General features: G+C 39.7%; 1 protein-coding gene across 1 annotated transcript in view; it reads left to right on the plus strand.

Annotated features, from left to right (window-relative positions):
- The first annotated feature begins 648 nt into the window (after window positions 1-648).
- Window positions 649-19448, plus strand: part of TBX18 (T-box transcription factor 18) — a 29874-nt gene continuing 11074 nt past the window's right edge. Inside the window, exons 1-5 of the mRNA XM_060115021.1 lie at window positions 649-1363; window positions 2565-2769; window positions 4956-5057; window positions 8222-8393; window positions 16710-16877. Coding sequence (XP_059971004.1) covers window positions 1057-1363; window positions 2565-2769; window positions 4956-5057; window positions 8222-8393; window positions 16710-16877 — 954 coding nt within the window. The 5' untranslated portion in view covers window positions 649-1056. The remainder of the gene's footprint in view (window positions 1364-2564; window positions 2770-4955; window positions 5058-8221; window positions 8394-16709; window positions 16878-19448) is intronic.

The following is a 19448-nucleotide window of genomic DNA, read 5'->3' on the forward strand; positions in this document are numbered from 1 at the left end:
CGGAAAGAGCGTGCTTTTTCTGACTTGTTCATATAAAGAACTGAGCAATAATGGGGTAAAATTTTGCTCTCCTAAATATAAAGGATTTAAACGTATCTTGAATTCCCCCTCCCTCCCCAAGAAAAATCCACGGAGTAAAACAAATAAGTCTAGTGCCACGCCCGGCGCAGAGTGGGTGTTACTAAATGCAGGAATGTGTGCATGAGAAAAGACGGGCCTGGTGGATGTGAATTCTCCCCACTCCTCAAAATGTTCTGAGTTGTAGCAATATTAAGTGATAAGGGAATGGGACTGGAACTTAAGGTTTCTTGAAAGATTCTTGATATTCTAATGTGGTGACCATTTCGTTTTTAAGCCAGGAGCCTCAGCCTTTCCACGTCCCGGTGGGGAAAGCTGGAGACTCCCGGGCTGGACTGGCTGTGGGAGGCAGGGAGACTGACCCGGTTCAGGGCCCGGGCTGGCACTTCCAAGCCAGACGGCGGCGCTTTCCACTCTAGGTTTTTTGCGACCTTGTAAGGAAGTGGGCGCGGGCGGAGCGGAGTCGGCGCCTCCTGATTGGCTGGTCCTCTCGGTGATTGACAGGGTCCCGGACTCCGCCCCCGCCCCTTTATTGACACTAATGAGCAAGTTCTTCCCACCGCTCTCCTGCCTGGAAGTGCTGACAGATCAAGGCAACAAATTTCAATTACAATCCCTAATTTGTGTCCGCAGAGTGTTTTTTACCCATGTTAGTCCTCTCTGGCGCATCAGTCGAGGCAGATCTTGGAGCTGCAGGAAGAGGTGGAGGGGGTGGGAACGAAGGAGTCCATCACTGAGAGAGCGCGCGAGAGACCGAGGGAAGGAAACTTGGCGGGCGCGTCGCTGGTTCCTGGGATCCCAACACAAGCGCGAGAGAGGAAACGCCAAATTTGTTTTTGCCCGGGCGGGGAAGAGGGCAGATCTGGGCCTGCGGGAGGCCCCGAGACTCGTTCAGATTTTGGTGGGGGAAGGAGAGCGAGTGTGTGCGTGTGCCTGCGCGTGTGTATATGAGCGAGGGGCGGGCGCCGGGCGGCGGGGATGGCCGAGAAGCGGAGGGGCTCGCCGTGCAGCATGCTAAGCCTTAAGGCGCACGCCTTCTCCGTGGAGGCACTGATCGGCGCCGAGAAGCAGCAACAGCTTCAGAAGAAGAGGCGAAAGCTGGGCGCGGAGGAGGCGCCTGGGGCCTTAGATGACGGAGGCTGCAGCCGCGGCGGCGCCGCCGGAGAAAAGGGCTCCTCTGAGGGAGACGAAGGCACTGCGCTCTCGTCGCCGGCTGGGGCGGCATCCGGGCCCATCCGGAGCTGCGCAGACCTGGAGCGGAGCTGCGGCTCCCGGGGAGCCGCGGGTGAGTCGGCCCCTTCCCGCCTAAACTTCTTCCTTAGACGTCCTCTCCCGGTCCCACGGGCCAGTAGCGCAGCGGAGAACCTGAACTACTGCGAGTTGTGGGCGTGCGCGCGCGCGGTGTCCCTGTGCGCCCGGGGCAACTCAGCCATCAACGCGCTAGCCTGGGTGTCAGGGCGCAAAGCTCGCGCTGCCCTGGACGCTCTCGCCGCGCAACTCGGGTCACCCTCCAGACAGTAAAATGCCTCTTTCAGCCTGGTTTCTCAGGCTGCTGCTGCCGCCGCCCACTCACGCCGCGCCCTCAGCAGCTGCAGTTTGCGGCGCTCGGCGGTGCAGATCTGTGCTTTCCGCATCTGCCTCCCTTGGGCTTCCAGCCCCTGGGTGCTCTTTTTTCTTTCCTAACTTTTAATAGCATGGGAGTGGGGGGAGCGACGGCATACCCCCACCCCCCGAAACCGAAACGAATGCCTAAACGGTTTGGGCAAACCAGGAAGAGGGCGGCATATTTGCAAACGTGGTTTCCCGAGGGGTAGCTGAGCGGTTCCCTTGCCTTCCTCTCTCTGCCAAGGCCGACAGCGATCGTGGGCTTGTTTTTCGTGCTCTTCTCTTCCCGCTGCTGCTTTGCTAAGAAGCTCCGGGCGGCCGGAGAGTTTGGCGAGAGCGGTGTTTGAAGAGCTTTCTAGAGGATGCCGGCCGGGCCCGGAGCAAGGCGCCTCGGACGCCTATTGCGAAGGGAGGCCCAAGCGCTTGAGACCAGGAGCCGGGGCGCCAGGCGCTTTTGCTCCGTGCTCTCCATGGCGTGGGGTGTGTCGGGGCCTGCACGGCGGATCTGGACTCGGGAACCCATCTCAGGCTCCGTTGGGCATGCATCCCAGACTCCGGCTGCGGCACAAAACTTATTTTGGGGCCTTGACCGGGCGGAAGCAGGGAGGGTGGGGTGGACGCTGGCCGCACGCCTCTGCGGGACTTGAGACTTGGGGGCCGAGAGGGCCCTACTTGAGCGTCGAGTGTCCGTCTCTTTGGCTGGCGGAGCGCGTATTTACCCACTCATGGGCCTGTTTGTTGTAAGGGCCGGATGGCAAGAAAGCTTCCCCTTTCCTCGCGGTCCTTTTCCTCTCCCCAGCCGCCCTCGGGGGTTCATCTCCCCACCAGGCTTCCCATTTCGAGCCCTCACCGGTTACCCCTCTCTGCCCTTTGCTGCCCAGGCGGCTGTGAGGACGGCTTCCTGCAGGGCGCTTCCCCACTGGCATCCCCAGGAGACTCCCCGAAGGGGTCCCCGGTGCCCGCCCTGGCCCGGCCCGGGACCCCGCTGCCCTCGCCGCAGGCCCCTCGGGTGGATCTGCAGGGAGCTGAGCTCTGGAAGCGCTTTCACGAGATCGGCACGGAGATGATCATCACCAAGGCCGGCAGGTAAAGGGCACGCTGGCGCGAACGGCCCCGGCTCTGGCCTCACCCCACCTCTTGGTGGGTTGGGAAGAAGGACCTGCCAGAGCTGTGGGGTCTCTCGTTAGCAGTTTCTGCAGACAAGGCCCCGGGTAGTGGTTCATTTTTGAGACTGGCTTTGTCTACCTAACCTGGAGTGCAGTCGGCCGGCGAGGGGCACAGCCCGGCTGTCCTCTCGTTGGATGATAAGGAGAAAATCGCTGTCGCCGCGGAGGCGGTAACGGTTACTGTTGATAATCCGCATGCAGGGTAGTTATAGATTCGTGATCATACTTAATATCTGTTCAGGCATTTATTTAGGCTTTAGTTATGTTTCTGAAATTAAGGAACAGATTATCCACCCCTTCCCCCGTTTATAATAAAACGCAGTTTACTCTTTAGCAAACTATCATTTGCTTTTTTAGATTCGAAACTTCCAGTTGGTTCTTTATCAAAAGATTTGCTGGCAGTATGACAATGTGATGTGTTATGCTATTTTGATATTAGATTAGGATAAAAATTAGTGGAATCACTAGTAATACATGCTTAATCCCTGCAAAAACTGTTGCCCCGATTTTAAAAAACCATTCTTTTTACAGATTCACAGTTACATGATTACTTTTTTTTCCTAAATGAAATCCAACAAATTAGCCTAAATTTGCTGAAGAATACCAAAAAAACTTGTAAGTTATATCTGTTTTTGTGAAAGTGTGAAATTTTCACATCCGTCAGTTAGTAAAATAAATTGATTTGTTGCACAGATTCTGTTAATGTGAGGGAGGGACAGAAATATTTGCGTTTTAGAGTTTTCAGTTCATTTAGTGCAGTGAAATCGGTGAATACTATCTTCCTTAAAAGAAACTTTAAAAAGCACACAGAACTCTTTCAGGGAGTACACATGGCAAAAACCTGGACAGCATAAAAGTATCCAAACTTATTAGAAATTACAAAAACATATTTTATTGAATCCATATGCTACCTTCTACATTTTCACAGAGCTTTTTATTAATGATCCAAATTCAGTCTTCAACAACACAAAGCAACAGTTGTCTTATAAAGGATGTAGTTAAAGACCTTTACTCTTTATCTTACAGGTGCACTGAAATAACACTAAAACAGCCAGCGTATTAAACTGTTCTCATGCCTAGTTAGGAATAATGGACTTTCTTTTCTCTGGAAGTGGTCTTTAATGGCTTTATTGTTATAGGAAACATTTCTGGTAAATAACAGTACTAAAATTTGTGTTATAAGGTTAAATTAGCAAAAATTAGATTAACCAGAAGGGTCCTAGACATAAATCATTAGATGAAATTTGTTTGTTTTTTTAAAAGAGAACTGCTTTATTTGTTTTTTTATATACAATAATTTGCTGTTGTATTCCTTGCTGCTGTGCCCTTTTAAAAAGATAGGTGTGTTTATTTTAACATCTCCTTTTATATGCCTCTCTGGGAAGCCAAGAGAAATGTGGATTTTCATTTGTTTTAATTAGCAAAATTTTGAATAAGTGTGGTTAAATCAGAAAGTATTTTCAGGGTCTGGTGGGGGAAGGAATGATTTGGTAAATATACATTGTGTTTAGTTTCTGCTTTCAATAAAGAAGTTTTACTATACCTTTCAAATTTAGAGCAACTTTTGCACTTCACCTTTACCATGCTGCAGACAGGAAGTTCTGTCTCAATAAAGAACATATTGTTTGGTTATGGCATGGCACATTGGCTCCTTGTACTTTTTTTTTTATAACCCTTTTAAAATTTCACATTATAATATATTTTATCACTTTTAGAAATTCAAATTTTCTATTTCTACCATTCGGAACACTTTATTATTTGTATTATTAAAGTTAATCTGCTTACCGATTTTTGTTTAAAAAATGAAGTGCTTTCTGTGCCATTATTTCTGCAGTGTACGATTTTTTGGTTTTTTGCTTTTAGCTATACTGACATTTCAGTAAACATGGAATGCAAGTACAGGGTACAACAAATTACATTTAAATGACTCAGTTTTGATACGTCCTGTGTTCAGATTCTTTGAATTACATTACCAAAGTGAATGTTATAAGTTTTTCCATGTGAAAAATACAGATTCGAGAGTTTTCTTTGCTTATTCATTCTCCAAGCGTAATCATAAACAAAAACAGAACCCAAACTGTCTTTCCTCCCCTCCCTTATACATAGGCGCATGTTTCCAGCAATGAGAGTGAAGATATCAGGATTAGATCCTCACCAGCAATATTACATTGCCATGGATATTGTGCCAGTGGACAACAAAAGATACAGGTACAGTGATCAGATGGGTACAGAGGATAAGAAAACGCTGGGATTTTTACAGGATACGCCTATTTAATCTGTGCTGATTATGATATTTGTTTCCAGAAGCCTGTAGAATTATCAGATCCATAATCCAAACCCTGTCACTTCCAGTAGTCTGGAGGGTGCCTTCTCTTGCAATAAATGTGAAAAAAAATGTTGTTTTGCTTTTAGTAGATACAGAAATGTCATTAAGTGTTGAGGAATTTTAATAAGGGGTCAGTTTAGTGTTGCTAAACTATATGTGACTTTAATGTTGATTCACATTTTGATTAGGATTTTGAGACGAAATGTTGAGTCAAGTTTGTAGATATACATAATAGTTAACAAATTGTTTCATTTTCTTCGTGATTTTTTGGACATTTATATAAATTCCCTTTATTGTGTTACATACAAAATCATAACTCTTCACAGGCTTTTTTCCCTTTGATTTGAGAAAATTATTGAAGATATTTTACAATTTAGAAAAAAAAAATCTCAATTCATTACTATATTAAGACATCTTTAAGCTGGCAATGAATTTGTTACCTTACTGTTGTTTTTTTGGCTCGTAGTTAACACAGTAATTTTTTTAAAGTTTTGTAGTGTTTGGATTTTGAGAGAATATATTTATCTAGATATCAAGTAAAGTTGGAAAAGATACTTTCTTCAGTATCAAACCAACCTTTGCTTTTCCTTCTGCAAGTAAGCAAATCAACAGTCATCAATGACAATTCTTTTTATTTTCCTGAGGAGCTGAACTGATTCACTTTGTTATAAAGCAGAAACTAACACACCATTGTAAAGCAATTATACTCCAATAAAGATGTTTTTTTAAAAAAATGCTAACATTTAAAAAAGGAAATTCTGAGTGGAAAATCGGAAGATGCTGCTTTACATTTCTTTGTTTCTGCCTTTTAAATAAACAGCTAGAGCATTTAGTAAGTTTTTAAATGAAATCAGATTTGGTTTTTATTACTCTTTAAGATTTAGGGAGTCGCTTTTTTGAAACAGGTTTATGGTGTCAAAAGTGTACAGATTTAATTAGTACAGGCACATATGGAATACTAAAAATATGGGTAATAAAAAGGACATTTTTATTTGTGTTTTGTGTATAAGTTGTATCCCTTATTTTAATTAAATACTTCATTAGGGAGCTTTGCTAAAATTATCTGCTACATGATAGAAGCTAGAAGGCATTGAAGTTTATTCTTTAAGTATACTTGGTTTGAAATCCATATTCTAATTTGGGTTTTGCGCTTAGGAAGACAATGTAATTCTAATGAGCTTAGAAATTATTCCTTTTTCTTCTAAGTTTGTCTTCTATTTCTTTCTCCAAATCTCTTCCATATATTTTGGATGGTTTATTTTACTTAACTGATCCTTATTATTCACACATAAAGCAAGAAAAATTTCAAGTATTAGTATTAAGATGCCATATTATAAAAGACCAAATTATAAAACATAAATTTGCTTTCACTTATATTGCTTCTCAAGAAAAAAATTGTTTTTAGCATTTGTGTTGAGAATGTTTCACAAAGAATATGTAACACGTAGCATTTATTCTCTTAGTGGGTGTGGATTTTTGAACTATTCAATATGCATACTTTTTCAAGGTTTTGACAGAGCATATTACTCTATTTATTTTGGCAATAGCTCTATACCCATTGTGCTGCTTTTCTTGCATTTCTAAGATTTGCATTTTATTTTCCAACTTTTTCAACAATGGTAGAAACAAATATTTTTGGCTTATTCTCTGCTATCAAAGAATGGTATTTGGTGAAATGAAAAGTGATTGTGATTTATTAGAATGTAAAATTAATATTCACAAAAGGCCATGCACTTAGGAGCTTATTTATTGAAATTGCACTATATCAATTAAGGGGAATTGTTTTTATTATTATTCTTTATTTTGTGATAATGTATTTTTTCCCAAGAAAAGGAATTAAAGAATAGAAGGCATATTGAACTCAAAAGAGAATGAAATGTGTGACCATATTGAAACAGTGAGCCTCACCAGAGATATTATGAAAATGTTTCATGCTATTTTAAAAAGAAATTTGCATATATACTGGTAGAATTCTCTGAGACTATTTATAAATTGTTGCTTTAAATTGTATGCCATATTTTAAAACAAATGGAAGAAAAACATCGAAGTATATAATTTCATCTTCTACCCTTTTCTAAGTCAATCATCGATATACTAGTTTCTACTTTTTGAATTAGTGTATTTTAAATTAACATTAATAAATGATGGTCTGACTATAAGATTAAACATTATTGTCTTATATACTACTTGAAACATTGCTATTTAAATGATAATTTTTACAGAGTCAACATAGTTGACATACACAAACAAACAGAATAAGATGTTTTATCTCTTAGTTAGAAAGGTAATGTTAATTAGATATATCATAATTTTTAAAGTTTGATGTGTATTTTAATTAGTGGTATAAAAAAATTTAAAGAATTTTCTTACAATAGTCAAAAAAAGAGAAATACAGGAGATAAAGGCCTATGTTTTATGATTTTACAAACTTTTAAAATTAAACGGAATATCTTCAGTTTATAGTGTAATAGAGTTAGAAAAAATAATTATAAATGATAATAGATGGAACTTTTTTCCCTATGAAAATAACTTTACTGAAAGTTCTGACAATTTCCCCTTGTCTTTCTACCATCTATCTCATCAGTTTGAACATAAGCGTAAAATGGGAAGTGATAAAGAAAGTGGGACACTTTAAGATATAACTCTCAAGTATTTTTGAGATTTCCTTAAAGGGGAGATTGACAACTTAGTTTCTTCATGTGAATTGAACATCCAGATGAAAAATGGAAAACATCAGAATACAGACAGAATGTCTAATGTGTTTAAGTGTGATTCATCCAAGTTAAAATACTTGCATTTATGGTGGGAATAGTGTGCATATTTTTCACTAAATCCTTAAAATACCACTTTGAGTGGTCAGTAGGTTACCACTGCTTCAGAGAGTTTTAAAAAAGCGCTTGAATTCTTATTTTATATGCATTGAATGTAAAGAGCAAATCGTCGAATTTTAGACTTTTTAAAGGGTGCACATTTTGTCTGAGTCTACTGAGTTGAAAATTCCAAGAAAGCAACAGTTCACAAACTGAGCCTTGTCATTGCCTTCTAGGTATGTTTACCACAGCTCTAAATGGATGGTGGCGGGCAACGCTGATTCCCCTGTGCCACCCCGGGTGTACATTCATCCAGACTCGCCTGCCTCAGGGGAGACTTGGATGAGACAAGTGATCAGTTTCGACAAGCTGAAGCTCACCAACAATGAACTGGATGACCAAGGCCACGTGAGTACATGACCTCCCTAATTTGCCTCTATTGGATGGCGTGGACTGTATCTGTACTGTGCCTGCCTGAAGGAAATGAACTTTTCTAAGATCATGAAATTCCTCTCCTGGTTGACTAGCCTGTGCACAGTCTGCGCAAAATCTAGGTTATAGTTGCATCAGAGATTACGCCTGTGGCCGGAGTATTCTATGAAGCATTTAATAGGGAAAACTAGATATTGCATTTGTATTGGAATGAAAGAACCTCAGGCAGCCATTTTTAGCCAAACATTTGTTTGAAATCCCGTGAGGTGCCAATTATTATACTCTGAATATGAATTCTTGGCAGTTGGGTGAACAGTGATAATGATTTATTGTGTCCTGCCTGCATCCAGTTCTTTCTCCAGCTGAAGCTCCTGCTTCTCAATGACAGCCCAGGCTTATGCTGTTTGCGTGTTCCACCTGCAAGCTCCCAATTGTTTTGTAATAACATCTAAGGTGTCAAATACGTTGTAATAATTCCTTTTCATCTTAAAACTGCTGAAAAATGATATATATGCTAAAGCCAGCCATTTCAATAATATAGTCATTTTAACACCTTATTAATTTTTACACAGTATTGTTCCTAGGCAGGACTACCCTTATTATTTTAATAAATAAGTAACTCTGGATACATGCTGATTTCCACTCAATGCTAGCAGTTCTATTAGGTTTCTGTTATTTGAGAGGGTTTTGACTGAAGCAGGATTGAAATGCCTTTTTAAGAGCATATATGGCACGTAAAAGGAATACCAACTAGTTCATTTCTCAAAGGGGTGACATGAAGATAGCATATTTATGGGCCAATCTTTTCAAACAAAAATGCAAACTGTCATAAGCTAGTAATACAGCGATGACAGGATGTGATTTGTAAGTTGCTAGATAATATCTTAAGCAAATTGACCTTAATGAAGACATTCAAGTACAAATTTCATTGTGGTACAGATGCAGCATCTGGATTTTTAAGACTCATCTCTCTCAAACTGCCAGTACTTTTGTTTATTGTTGCCTTTCATATTCTAAACCAGAATCAGAAAAGTAACAGTGTACAGTTTATTTCTGAATCCAACTTCATGCCCTGTACTTTAGTGCATTACTTTGCTTCTCTTCCTTTTTTTTCTGTACATACACAGTCAGGTTGTAACAGTTATTTTTCGTTTGATTTCAATGAAAGAACACTAGTTTCTTCTGTCTCATTGAGGGAGCCAACTGTGAAATTTTGCCAGTGCATCCATTGAGGAGTCTTTAATTTTTTTTACAGTAAAAATTTTAAAAATAAATGGCACTAAGTGTTACCTGTTTTCAAAGCTTAAACATACCCTGCTTTTCTGAGTTCTATAGTTTGAGAATATATCTTTTAAAGAGATAAGTGGGTCTAAAAGCTATACACTGTCATATATAAGGGCCAAACTCCTTTAAGTAATTTAAATAAATATAGTCATTCTATAATTCAAATTCTTTCAGATTAAATTACTGGCTTTATATCTAATATCTACCATATCTACAAAATTAGATATAGATCTAGTAATTTATCCATCTGTCTGATTTTAACTTCATAATTTCACTAGACTTTATTTAAAACAGCATTCTCTAGAGAAACAGAACCAATAGACTGTATAGATATAGTTATAGATATATAGATAGATATAGATAGAAATAGAGATAGAGATAGAGGAGGGATTCATTTTAGGGAACTGGCTCACACAATTGTGGTGGCTGGTAGGTATGAAATTTGCAGGGTGGGTGGGCAGGCTGAAGACCCAGGGAAGAGCTGATGTTGCAGCTTGAGCCTCGAGGCAGTTTGGAAGCAGAATCTCCTCTTCCTCAGGGGACCTCCACCTTTTTTCTCTTAAGTCTTTCAACTGATTGGGTAAGGCCCACCCACATTATGGAGGCTACCTGCTTTACTCTACTGATTTAAATGTTAATCTCAACTGAAAAGTACCTTCACAAGGACATCAAGACTGGTGTTTGGCCAAACATCTAGGTACCATGGTCTAGCCAAGTTGACACATAACGGTAATTATCACACAGCATTGTTTAAAATACAAAAGAGTAGATTGCAACTTGAGCCACAATTGTTTATACCTGAATAATTATAAAATTCCACTCTTAAAAAAAATGAAAACATAGCAGAAAACAGACAAAATCTATAGAAGTGTTTCATCTTCCAGTAAAAGTCTTTTAAGGTTGTGACAGGATGTAATACTTTAATAAAGGAAAGTAATTAGTGTGTGCAGGGAATAGGGAGAGAATAATATGTATCTGTGCATTTTGGAAGCAAGGAAATTGCCTTTGCAAATAGTAAAAATGTACCTATTGCTTGATACTAGAGGAGAAAGTAGGAGGGAAAATGCTCTTTTCTGTTCTTTATTTAAAAACAAAGTTTTGAAGACTTTGTAAAATGTAGTAAGAGATAAGAAGCCATAGTCTCTGTCTTCAGTGATCTTCTAGCCTAGATGGGGAGAGAAGACAGGCACACAGGTGATCGTGATGTAAGTGCAGAGCAGTGCAGCTGCCACATTGTTCCAGCCAGGAGAGATTGGGAAGGCTCTGTGAAGAAGGTGTCTGTTGTGTTTCTTTGCTCAGTTTGATGATCCTAAATAAGGTTAGATTAGAGTGTAGGAAGTCATTTCTTATTCTATTGCTGATGTGATTCAGCGTCTGAGAAGAGAGCAGTACCATTGTGATGGGATTAATTCAGCAGTCCCTTTCCTGATGCAGAGATCTCTCAGGGACTCTCACCTCTCTGCCCTCATACAGTTGAGCCTCCCCACCCCCCAATTCTAAAGGAAGTGACACTAATCTCTAACCAATCAAGCTGTAGATTCAAATGCGAGGTAATTTTCTAATTTGCTTTCGAAATTACTTTCCTACTTTTTGTCTTCTCAGTTCCCAGTTTTATTCTGCTAAAGATGTACAAGTGTTCAACATGGTGACTTGAGAACTCCATGTAGACCTGGGACTTTTATTAAACACAGAGAGATTGGAGGAAACAAATTGTCACGGGGCTGTGAGTGGACCTAGGGCTGCACAAAACATGAGATTATGTGCCATTGTGATTTTCCCCAAAGTGATTTTTCATCTTTCCAAACACAAAGAATTGTTTAGAGAGGAATACTGGTAAGAATCTAGAGATATAGAAACGTCCCACCACTCCACAGCTAATCTTCTTTTTTTTCTGTTTAGCATGTCAACTTTTTATTAAAGTTAAGAAAAATTAATCTTATAATTTTTAGGACTACACATGTATGTCTTTTTTTAAACATCTTTATTGGAGTATAATTGCTTTACAATGGTGTATTAGTTTCTACTTTATGACAAAGTGAATCAGTTATACATATACATATATCCCCATATCTCCTCCCTCTTGTGTCTCCCTCCCACCTTCCCTATCCCACCCCTCTAGGTGGTCACAAAGCACCGAGCTGATCCCCCTGTGCTATGTGGCTGTTTCCCACTAGCTATCTATTTTACATTTGGTAGTGTATATCTGTCCATGCCACTCTCTCACTTCATCCCAGCTTACGCTTCCCCCTCCCCGTGTCCTCAAGTCCATTTTCTACATCTGCGTCTTTATTCCTGTCCTGCCCCTAGGTTCTTCAGACCATTTTTTTTGATTCCATATATATGTGTTAACATACGGTATTTGTTTTTCTCTTTCTGACTTACTTCAGTCTCCACAGCTAATCTTGAATGTTGTGAAGACTTTATAATCCCTACTTGCCCTTTGGGGAGACCATAGTCAGCTTTGTCTTGGATTGTATACAAACCAAGACTGGTCCTTGGATTACCTGGGGACAGATGGTCAGCATGCTTGGGTGGGGTATTTCCTTCTCATCATGTGCATGTTTCACTTGGAATTTGCTGTCTGAAGGGAAACATTTAGGTGAACATTTCCCTGCAGAATTAGAAGACATTTAACAGGTAATGGTGCACCTTAAACCAGGGCAGGACTTGTACCCACAGTGCTGGTGTACTTTGGAAGGAAGCACAGTCAAGCATCCACAGCCAGGAAACTTGTCAGAGGATCTGTTCTTCCAGCTGCTGAGGATTCACTGATACAGTCACCCTAGCTCTGAGTTTGTCCTCACCCTCTTCCCATTTCTGCTCGAGAATCAGATGGGGTAGCAAGAGGTCACAGGGGAGATTGCTAGATCTCCCTGATGGAAGGAACTTGCCATAGCTTAGAGGTCTAAGGTTCATAAGCAAAAAACTTTGACTCTCTGGGCCTTGGTTCTCTCATGGGTTATATTGGAACCAGAGAATTTTGAGTGACTCAAATGAGCTGATGAATTTGAAAGTCCATATTTGTAAGGAGTGCTTCATACACAAAGTCACACTTGAAACAAAACCCAAGCCACTTTGCTATGGAGCTTGCGACCCTGTGTAACTACCCTGACCCCTACCATTGAAAGCAAGTCTGCATCTGGTATCACCAAAACTGCAGGGAGCCAGGGTTTTTTTTATCTGCTCCTTCTTGGTCCTTTGCTTGACTTGTTCCAACACTGGCATTTAGGTCATGTAGAAAATTTCCAGAGTCAGCAGGTAGTGTTTCCTTATTGAGCTGTTTTGTAAGGGACAGGTGGTGTATCTGTCAAACTACAGGCACTTTAGGCCGATCAGATCAGAAATACGTAACATCGTGCTTCTTTTGACTCAAACCTAGTATCTTTAATGTGGGAAAAAACTGTATTGACCTTCACATGGGAAAGCACCCTGTGTTTATGGATAGAGGTCCATGTGACTATCTACGCTACTAGGTAATGCCCCAAAGAAAAAACATCCTCCATCTCAACAGAACAGAGAGCACGGAACATGCAGATCAGATATAATTATTTGAGTTTCAGAAATGGACATTATCATTGTGGTCTCCTTGTTTATAAGGCCAGTGGCTCTCCTCGTTCTACTTGTTCTATTAAATAAGCAAAATATTCTTGATGAATGGATAAAGAAGATGTGGCACATATATACAATGGAATATTACTCAGCCATAAAAAGAAATGAAATTGAGTTATTTGTAGTGAGGTGGATGGACCTAGAGTCTGTCATACAGAGTGAAGTAAGTCAGAAAGAGAAAAACAAATACCGTATGCTAACACATATATATAGAATCTAAGAAAAAAAATGTCATGAAGAACCTAAGGGTAAGACGGGAATAAAGGCACAGACCTACTAGAGAATGGACTTGAGGATACGGGGAGGGGGAAGTGTAAGCTGGGACGAAGTGAGAAAGTGGCATGGACATATATACACTACCAAACGTCAAATAGCTAGCTAGTGGGAAGCAGCCGCATAGCACAGGGAGAGCAGCTCGGTGCTTTGTGACCATCTAGAAGGGTGGGATAGGGAGGGTGGGAGGGAGGGAGATGCAAGAGGGAAGAGATATGGGAACGTATGTATATGTATAATTGATTCACTTTGTTATAAAGCAGAAACTAACACACCATTGTAGAGCAATTATACTCCAATAAAGATGTTTAAAAAATATTCTTGAACACTTGTCATTATAACTTTGGTAGTTCATTAAAAAGCAAATAATGAAAAAAAAAGCAAATAATGCTATTTTATGAGAATAACTAAGGCTCGTTTAGCGTTCTCTTAAAATTTCCAGGGATATACTACATTCCTATAGATCATATTGAAAGTATATTATTTTTCTTGAATAATTTTCAGGTTACTATTGGCAGTTCCCCTTTAATGTACAAACATGGGCATGCCTCATCTATTTCTGTACCCTACCCCAGTATACCCCGCCTTAAGTCATTTTGGAGATTGCGTAAGGATAAAAACAAATAAATGAAATTAAAGTGTATATAGCTATATAGAGAAATCTGCTTGAGAGAACAAAGACTTCATAAAACAAGAACCCATTTTTCATTGACTAGTAAACAGAAACCCAAATGAATTTTTGTTTCCTTCGCTACAAGCCAGTTCACTCTCGTCTTCTTGGCTATGCACTGTCTTTTTGTTTGTTTAATGTAAAGTGGCTTTTTCCAATTTTTAGTCTGCTCTGGAATTTGCTAATCATTAGAATCATTAGAATTAAATCTTGCTTTTTCATACTTTTTATCTGACTTTTGCCAGACATACATTTCATGTTAGACTTAGTGTATACACACACACATGCACACACACACACACACACACACAGAGAAAACAGACAGTGTTTTGGAAAACAGTACCTATCCTTACTACAAGCAGCACACTCTATTTTTCTGCTTTATTTTCTAATTTTAGTTATTTAAAAACTTTCCAGTTGCAACACTTTACACTGATGTTGTGAGCCATGAATGAGTTAGTTGAAATTCTGTCCTTTCTTAAACCTGGAAAAAGACTTTTCCAGAGGTTGCTGATTTGTGTTGTGTGTCCCTGGGTGATGATGAAGGCTATTGTCCCCTCTTGTCCTTTCCTCAGACTCATGCTGTTGTTCCATCAAGAATGTCTGGTGGGTACCATCATTAGATCTGCTATCTAGGCATTTCCTCCACTGATAGAAAGAAAATTTTAGGGTTAAAAAAAACCCCAAACTGTTGGTTAATAACAGAGTGTAAAGACATCCTTTTGGGGCAGCAAACACACTCTACAGGTAGAGGGCTATTTGTGTTTGGGCTGACCAGTGATTCTGAATTTGGCTTATTAAACTGCGCACATCCTGAAAAACATGAGGCAGGTCAACCAAACACTGTGTTTTTCCCAGACCTTTGTTTAAACATTTCTCCAAACTCCTAACTCCTCAAAACCTGAATTCAAATTGTATAGCTCAGGAAAGATATAGATTCATTAACTAAACTCATTAGTGAATACCTTAATTTGGATTCCTGGCAGCAAATAGAAAATCCCATTGGATAGGGCTATTTCTTTTTTTTTTTTTTTAATCATTGACATATACTATTTTTAATACACAGTCCATATTCAAAATTTTCCAGCTGTCACAATAATATCTTTTTAGTCATGTTTTTTCCTCTCTGGGTTCCAATCCAGAATCACACATTGCATTTATTTATTTATTTATTAACGTCTTTATTGGAGTATAATTGCTTTACAATGTTGTGTTACTTTCTGCTGTATGTATAACAAAGTGAATCAGCTAAATGTATACATATATACCCATATCCCCTCCCTCTTGCGTCTCGCTCCCACCCTCCCTATCCCACCCCTCTAGGTGGTCACAAAGCACCGAGCTGATCTCCAGAAAGTAGGCATAGAGGCTTAGGGCTATTTCTTTACCTCACCTCCTCAACCTTGACAGTATAAAACATATAAAGAAGAAGAAAACATTCATGCACAATTCCATCATCCAGAGCTATGACCACTCTTCATATCTTTGTATGAGTCCTTTTTACTGTCTACTTTTATGTAGTTATGATAAGTTGCAAAACAACTTGGATCCTTTATTCTAATTTAAGATTTAAAAAGAAGCGTTTCATTATGTGGTTAAAAATGTCCTAAAAGCATTAGTAATGGCTGAATAATGTTGTATCCCACTGTGTGCACTTTCATTTACCTAACCAATCTACTCATGTCAGTGGTTTATAGTTTTTCCACTGTTATAAATGGTGCGCTGCACATCTTTGTATATGAAACGCTTTTCTGGATTTGGAATATTTCCTTAGGATAAATTCTCAGAAGTGGAGTCTTTGGGCAGAAGGCAGTTGAACCATATCATCAGATTCCCCTAGCTGAGTCTGAGAGCTTTTGCATCACCAGGCATCTGGGTTTTGGAAACCTTGTTATGATGGGAGCACAGACGCTGGGCTCTCCAGGCAAACCAGAGACTTTGTGAGCCACACATAAGTCACACCCTGGGGAATCCTTAAAATCCCTTTGCCCTTGAATAGACATGTTGTGGTCACCAACAAGGGAAAAATGTTTCTGAAGCAAACCTTGGTGTGCAAATACTTATTTTTAGGGGATGGGTGTGGTAGAATTCAAATAATCATTTCAATCTAACTCTTAGTTTTATTGTTTTGGACTCTGTGTTCCATTAGGCTCATTATAAATAAAAGGCTTATGAATTTATTCTTGTGTTTTCAGAAACAGAAAATTTGATGTTACATTCGTATGGTTTTACACAGGGTTCTGCCAAAATAGTGGTTACTTTTTCTTGTTTGTATTTTTATGCACACTTTGCAAACAGCTTCCCAGCAGTCTCAGTCCAATTTTGATATACTTTATTAAATTGGCACTTTCAGAGCCTTGGATATTTTTATTTCCAACTGGGGTTCATTTTGCACGTTAAATATTTAGTCAAGCCAGAAGTTGCTGACAAATTTGGCTTTTCTTTCCTTGACATAGATTATTCTTCATTCTATGCACAAATACCAACCGCGAGTCCATGTCATCCGTAAAGACTGTGGGGATGATCTTTCTCCCATCAAGCCTGTTCCATCTGGGGAGGGAGTGAAGGCATTCTCCTTTCCAGAAACTGTTTTCACCACTGTCACCGCCTATCAGAATCAGCAGGTACTGTTCTCAGAATTGGGATCTTTCTAGACGTTTAATTTCATGTGCAGATTGAAAGCTAGCTCTTCTTTTCACTGTATCTAAATGTTATGAATTGTCATAAAGCAGTTGCCATGTATGACATCCAGAATATATATGTATTGTAATAACAATTATTTATCCATTATTCCCCGTGTAAAGCTACTCTAGTGAAGATTTCTTTAGACCAGAGTGTGTCTCATGACTGGCAGTGTAGGTTTACTTTCCATTTTGAGACATTGAATCCTGATGTCATAATTAAAATTAGAAAGCATGTGTATTGACTAGGAAATAGACATGTAGGATATGAAAGTGAGTTGTGTCACAGGGCATGGGATTTGACAGCTCACTTTATTTTAAAGCTACCATCCATATATTATGGGAAATATTTCAGAAGCACTTATCCTATGCAGTCATTTTAGTATATATATACAAAAAGGCTATTTCTTTCAAGATATGCTTTACTTGTGATAGAGGGCGATGCATATGCTTATAGTCTAAGAGATGAGTGATTGTGGAGTAATCCTTTCATAAAATTAGAAATAATTTGAGAAGTGTAATACTTCTTTTCTATATGAGTAAGTATATGTACTTCTTTAAGGCCGTGTCAAGCAGGTGGAGAATTGAATTGAGGCAATTATTTGATCCAATTCTGGCCAGTTTTCATAAGAAATAGTGATGGAGTTGAGGCTGATGTGGTCTGTGGTAGATTTTTTTTTTAATTTCAATGGTCAGCAGAATTATTTTAGGTTTCCACTTCTCTTTACATTTATATACATCTCAGTTAACAATTTTAGGCTTTATAAACTCTCTGTTGTGTTTTCTGTTGTTTTAAAGCTTCCTAGGAGATTCGGACCCTGTCCTGTGCGTCCTCCTTTAGGGCTGAGAGGCTCATCTGTTCTCGTCCATGTGGCGACACCTGTCCCACAGCCCAGGCTGTCCTGTCCTCTCATACTCACGTTGTCACACTTCTATACACACTTTTGGGAGGGAACATGAAATTAACCTTTAAAAGGGCTGGAGAGGGCTTCCCTGGTGGCACAGTGGTTGAGAGTCCGCCTGCCGATGCAGGGGACACAGGTTCATGCCCCGGTCCGGGAAGATCCCACATGCCGTGGGGCGGCTGGGCCCGTGAGCCATGGCCGCTGAGCCTGCGCGTCCGGAGCCTGTGCTCCACAATGGGAGAGGCCACAACAGTGAGAGACCTGCGTACCACAAAAAAAAAAAAAAAAAAAAAAAGGCTGGAGATAATTAGGAAGATATTCTTAAAATATGTCAGGTGTAGAAAATGAGGGTTTTTTTTTAAAGGAAAAATATAATGCATGGGGAGAAAAGAGCAGAGGCATTTGTTAACCAGTTCATCTTTTTTCTCTGTCTGTCTGTCTGTCTGTCAGTCTCTCTCCAACACACCCAATTAACTGTGTTAAAAGTGTATTTTCTACTAACCTCTGTGATAACAATAAACGAGCTGCAGTGGGCTTTTGGTACATGTTGGTGACTAACACCAATTCACAAATGTTGACAAATCAATTAAGAGGATGGAAAAATTAGAAGAAAAGAAAATTGATAATGAAAAACCATGTTCATTTTTTTAAACTTCCTGGCTGCTATTTTGAAGAACTTTTGGAAAATTGGTAAGCAGCCTACGTTTGGTGGCTACAAGCATGGGCTCTAAAGCCTGGGGTGCTAGCCCAGTTCTATGACCAGTTAACCTTATGATCGTAGGAAACTTAACCCAGTATAAAAGAAACATAAAATTGGGATAATAACTACATCTAAGTTGCTATGAGAATTCAATAAAATGCACAAAACTCATATTACAGGATACATGGTGTGCACTCAACAGATGTGATGTCAGTAATAAAAATCATTATAATAGTAATTGTGATAAAACTATATTTAGACAAGGCACCATTATATAAATCTGGTTGTGAGTCAACAAATTACAACTGTAGTTAAAATGAAGCCATTATTTATTTCTCCTACATATATAAGATTGAAACCCATTAGAACCTTCAAGTCATGGTTACCTCTGGTTAGACATTCACTGTAGTGCTCTGACCAGGTCACGACTCCACAGATAAAAGAGGAGATGAGAGCCATAAAGATGATTCAAGGAGAGACAAAGTTAAAGGAATGTATATTGCCTATTTCTGACGAAGGTTAACAACATTCGAGCGTATAAATGGCTGTTAAATAGAAGCTGGATATTAGCTGTTCCCCATCACCACTACTGCAAGAGAAACAGACACATGTCACAGAGTTAATAAAGGGAAGAACTTTAGTTTAGAGAGATTGTCAAACAAAGGGCCAATTATCAACAGATGATTCAGAATCTCCTTCTCCAGGGATATTAAAAGCAAAGCAAACTTCATCTATTACAGAGCTTGAATAGAGGCGGGGGAATGTCCTTTTCAAAGCAAATGAATGTCTAGATAAGTTCTGAAATTTTCATGTAGCTTTGCTACTAATATAATAAAATACCTGAGAAACAGGGAAGAAGAACACAGTACATCCTCTGACAGTTCATTTTGGAGTTACTTATAGTTCTTC

The sequence above is a fragment of the Mesoplodon densirostris genome, chromosome 12 (assembly GCF_025265405.1).
Source record: "Mesoplodon densirostris isolate mMesDen1 chromosome 12, mMesDen1 primary haplotype, whole genome shotgun sequence".
NCBI lineage: Eukaryota > Metazoa > Chordata > Mammalia > Artiodactyla > Ziphiidae > Mesoplodon > Mesoplodon densirostris.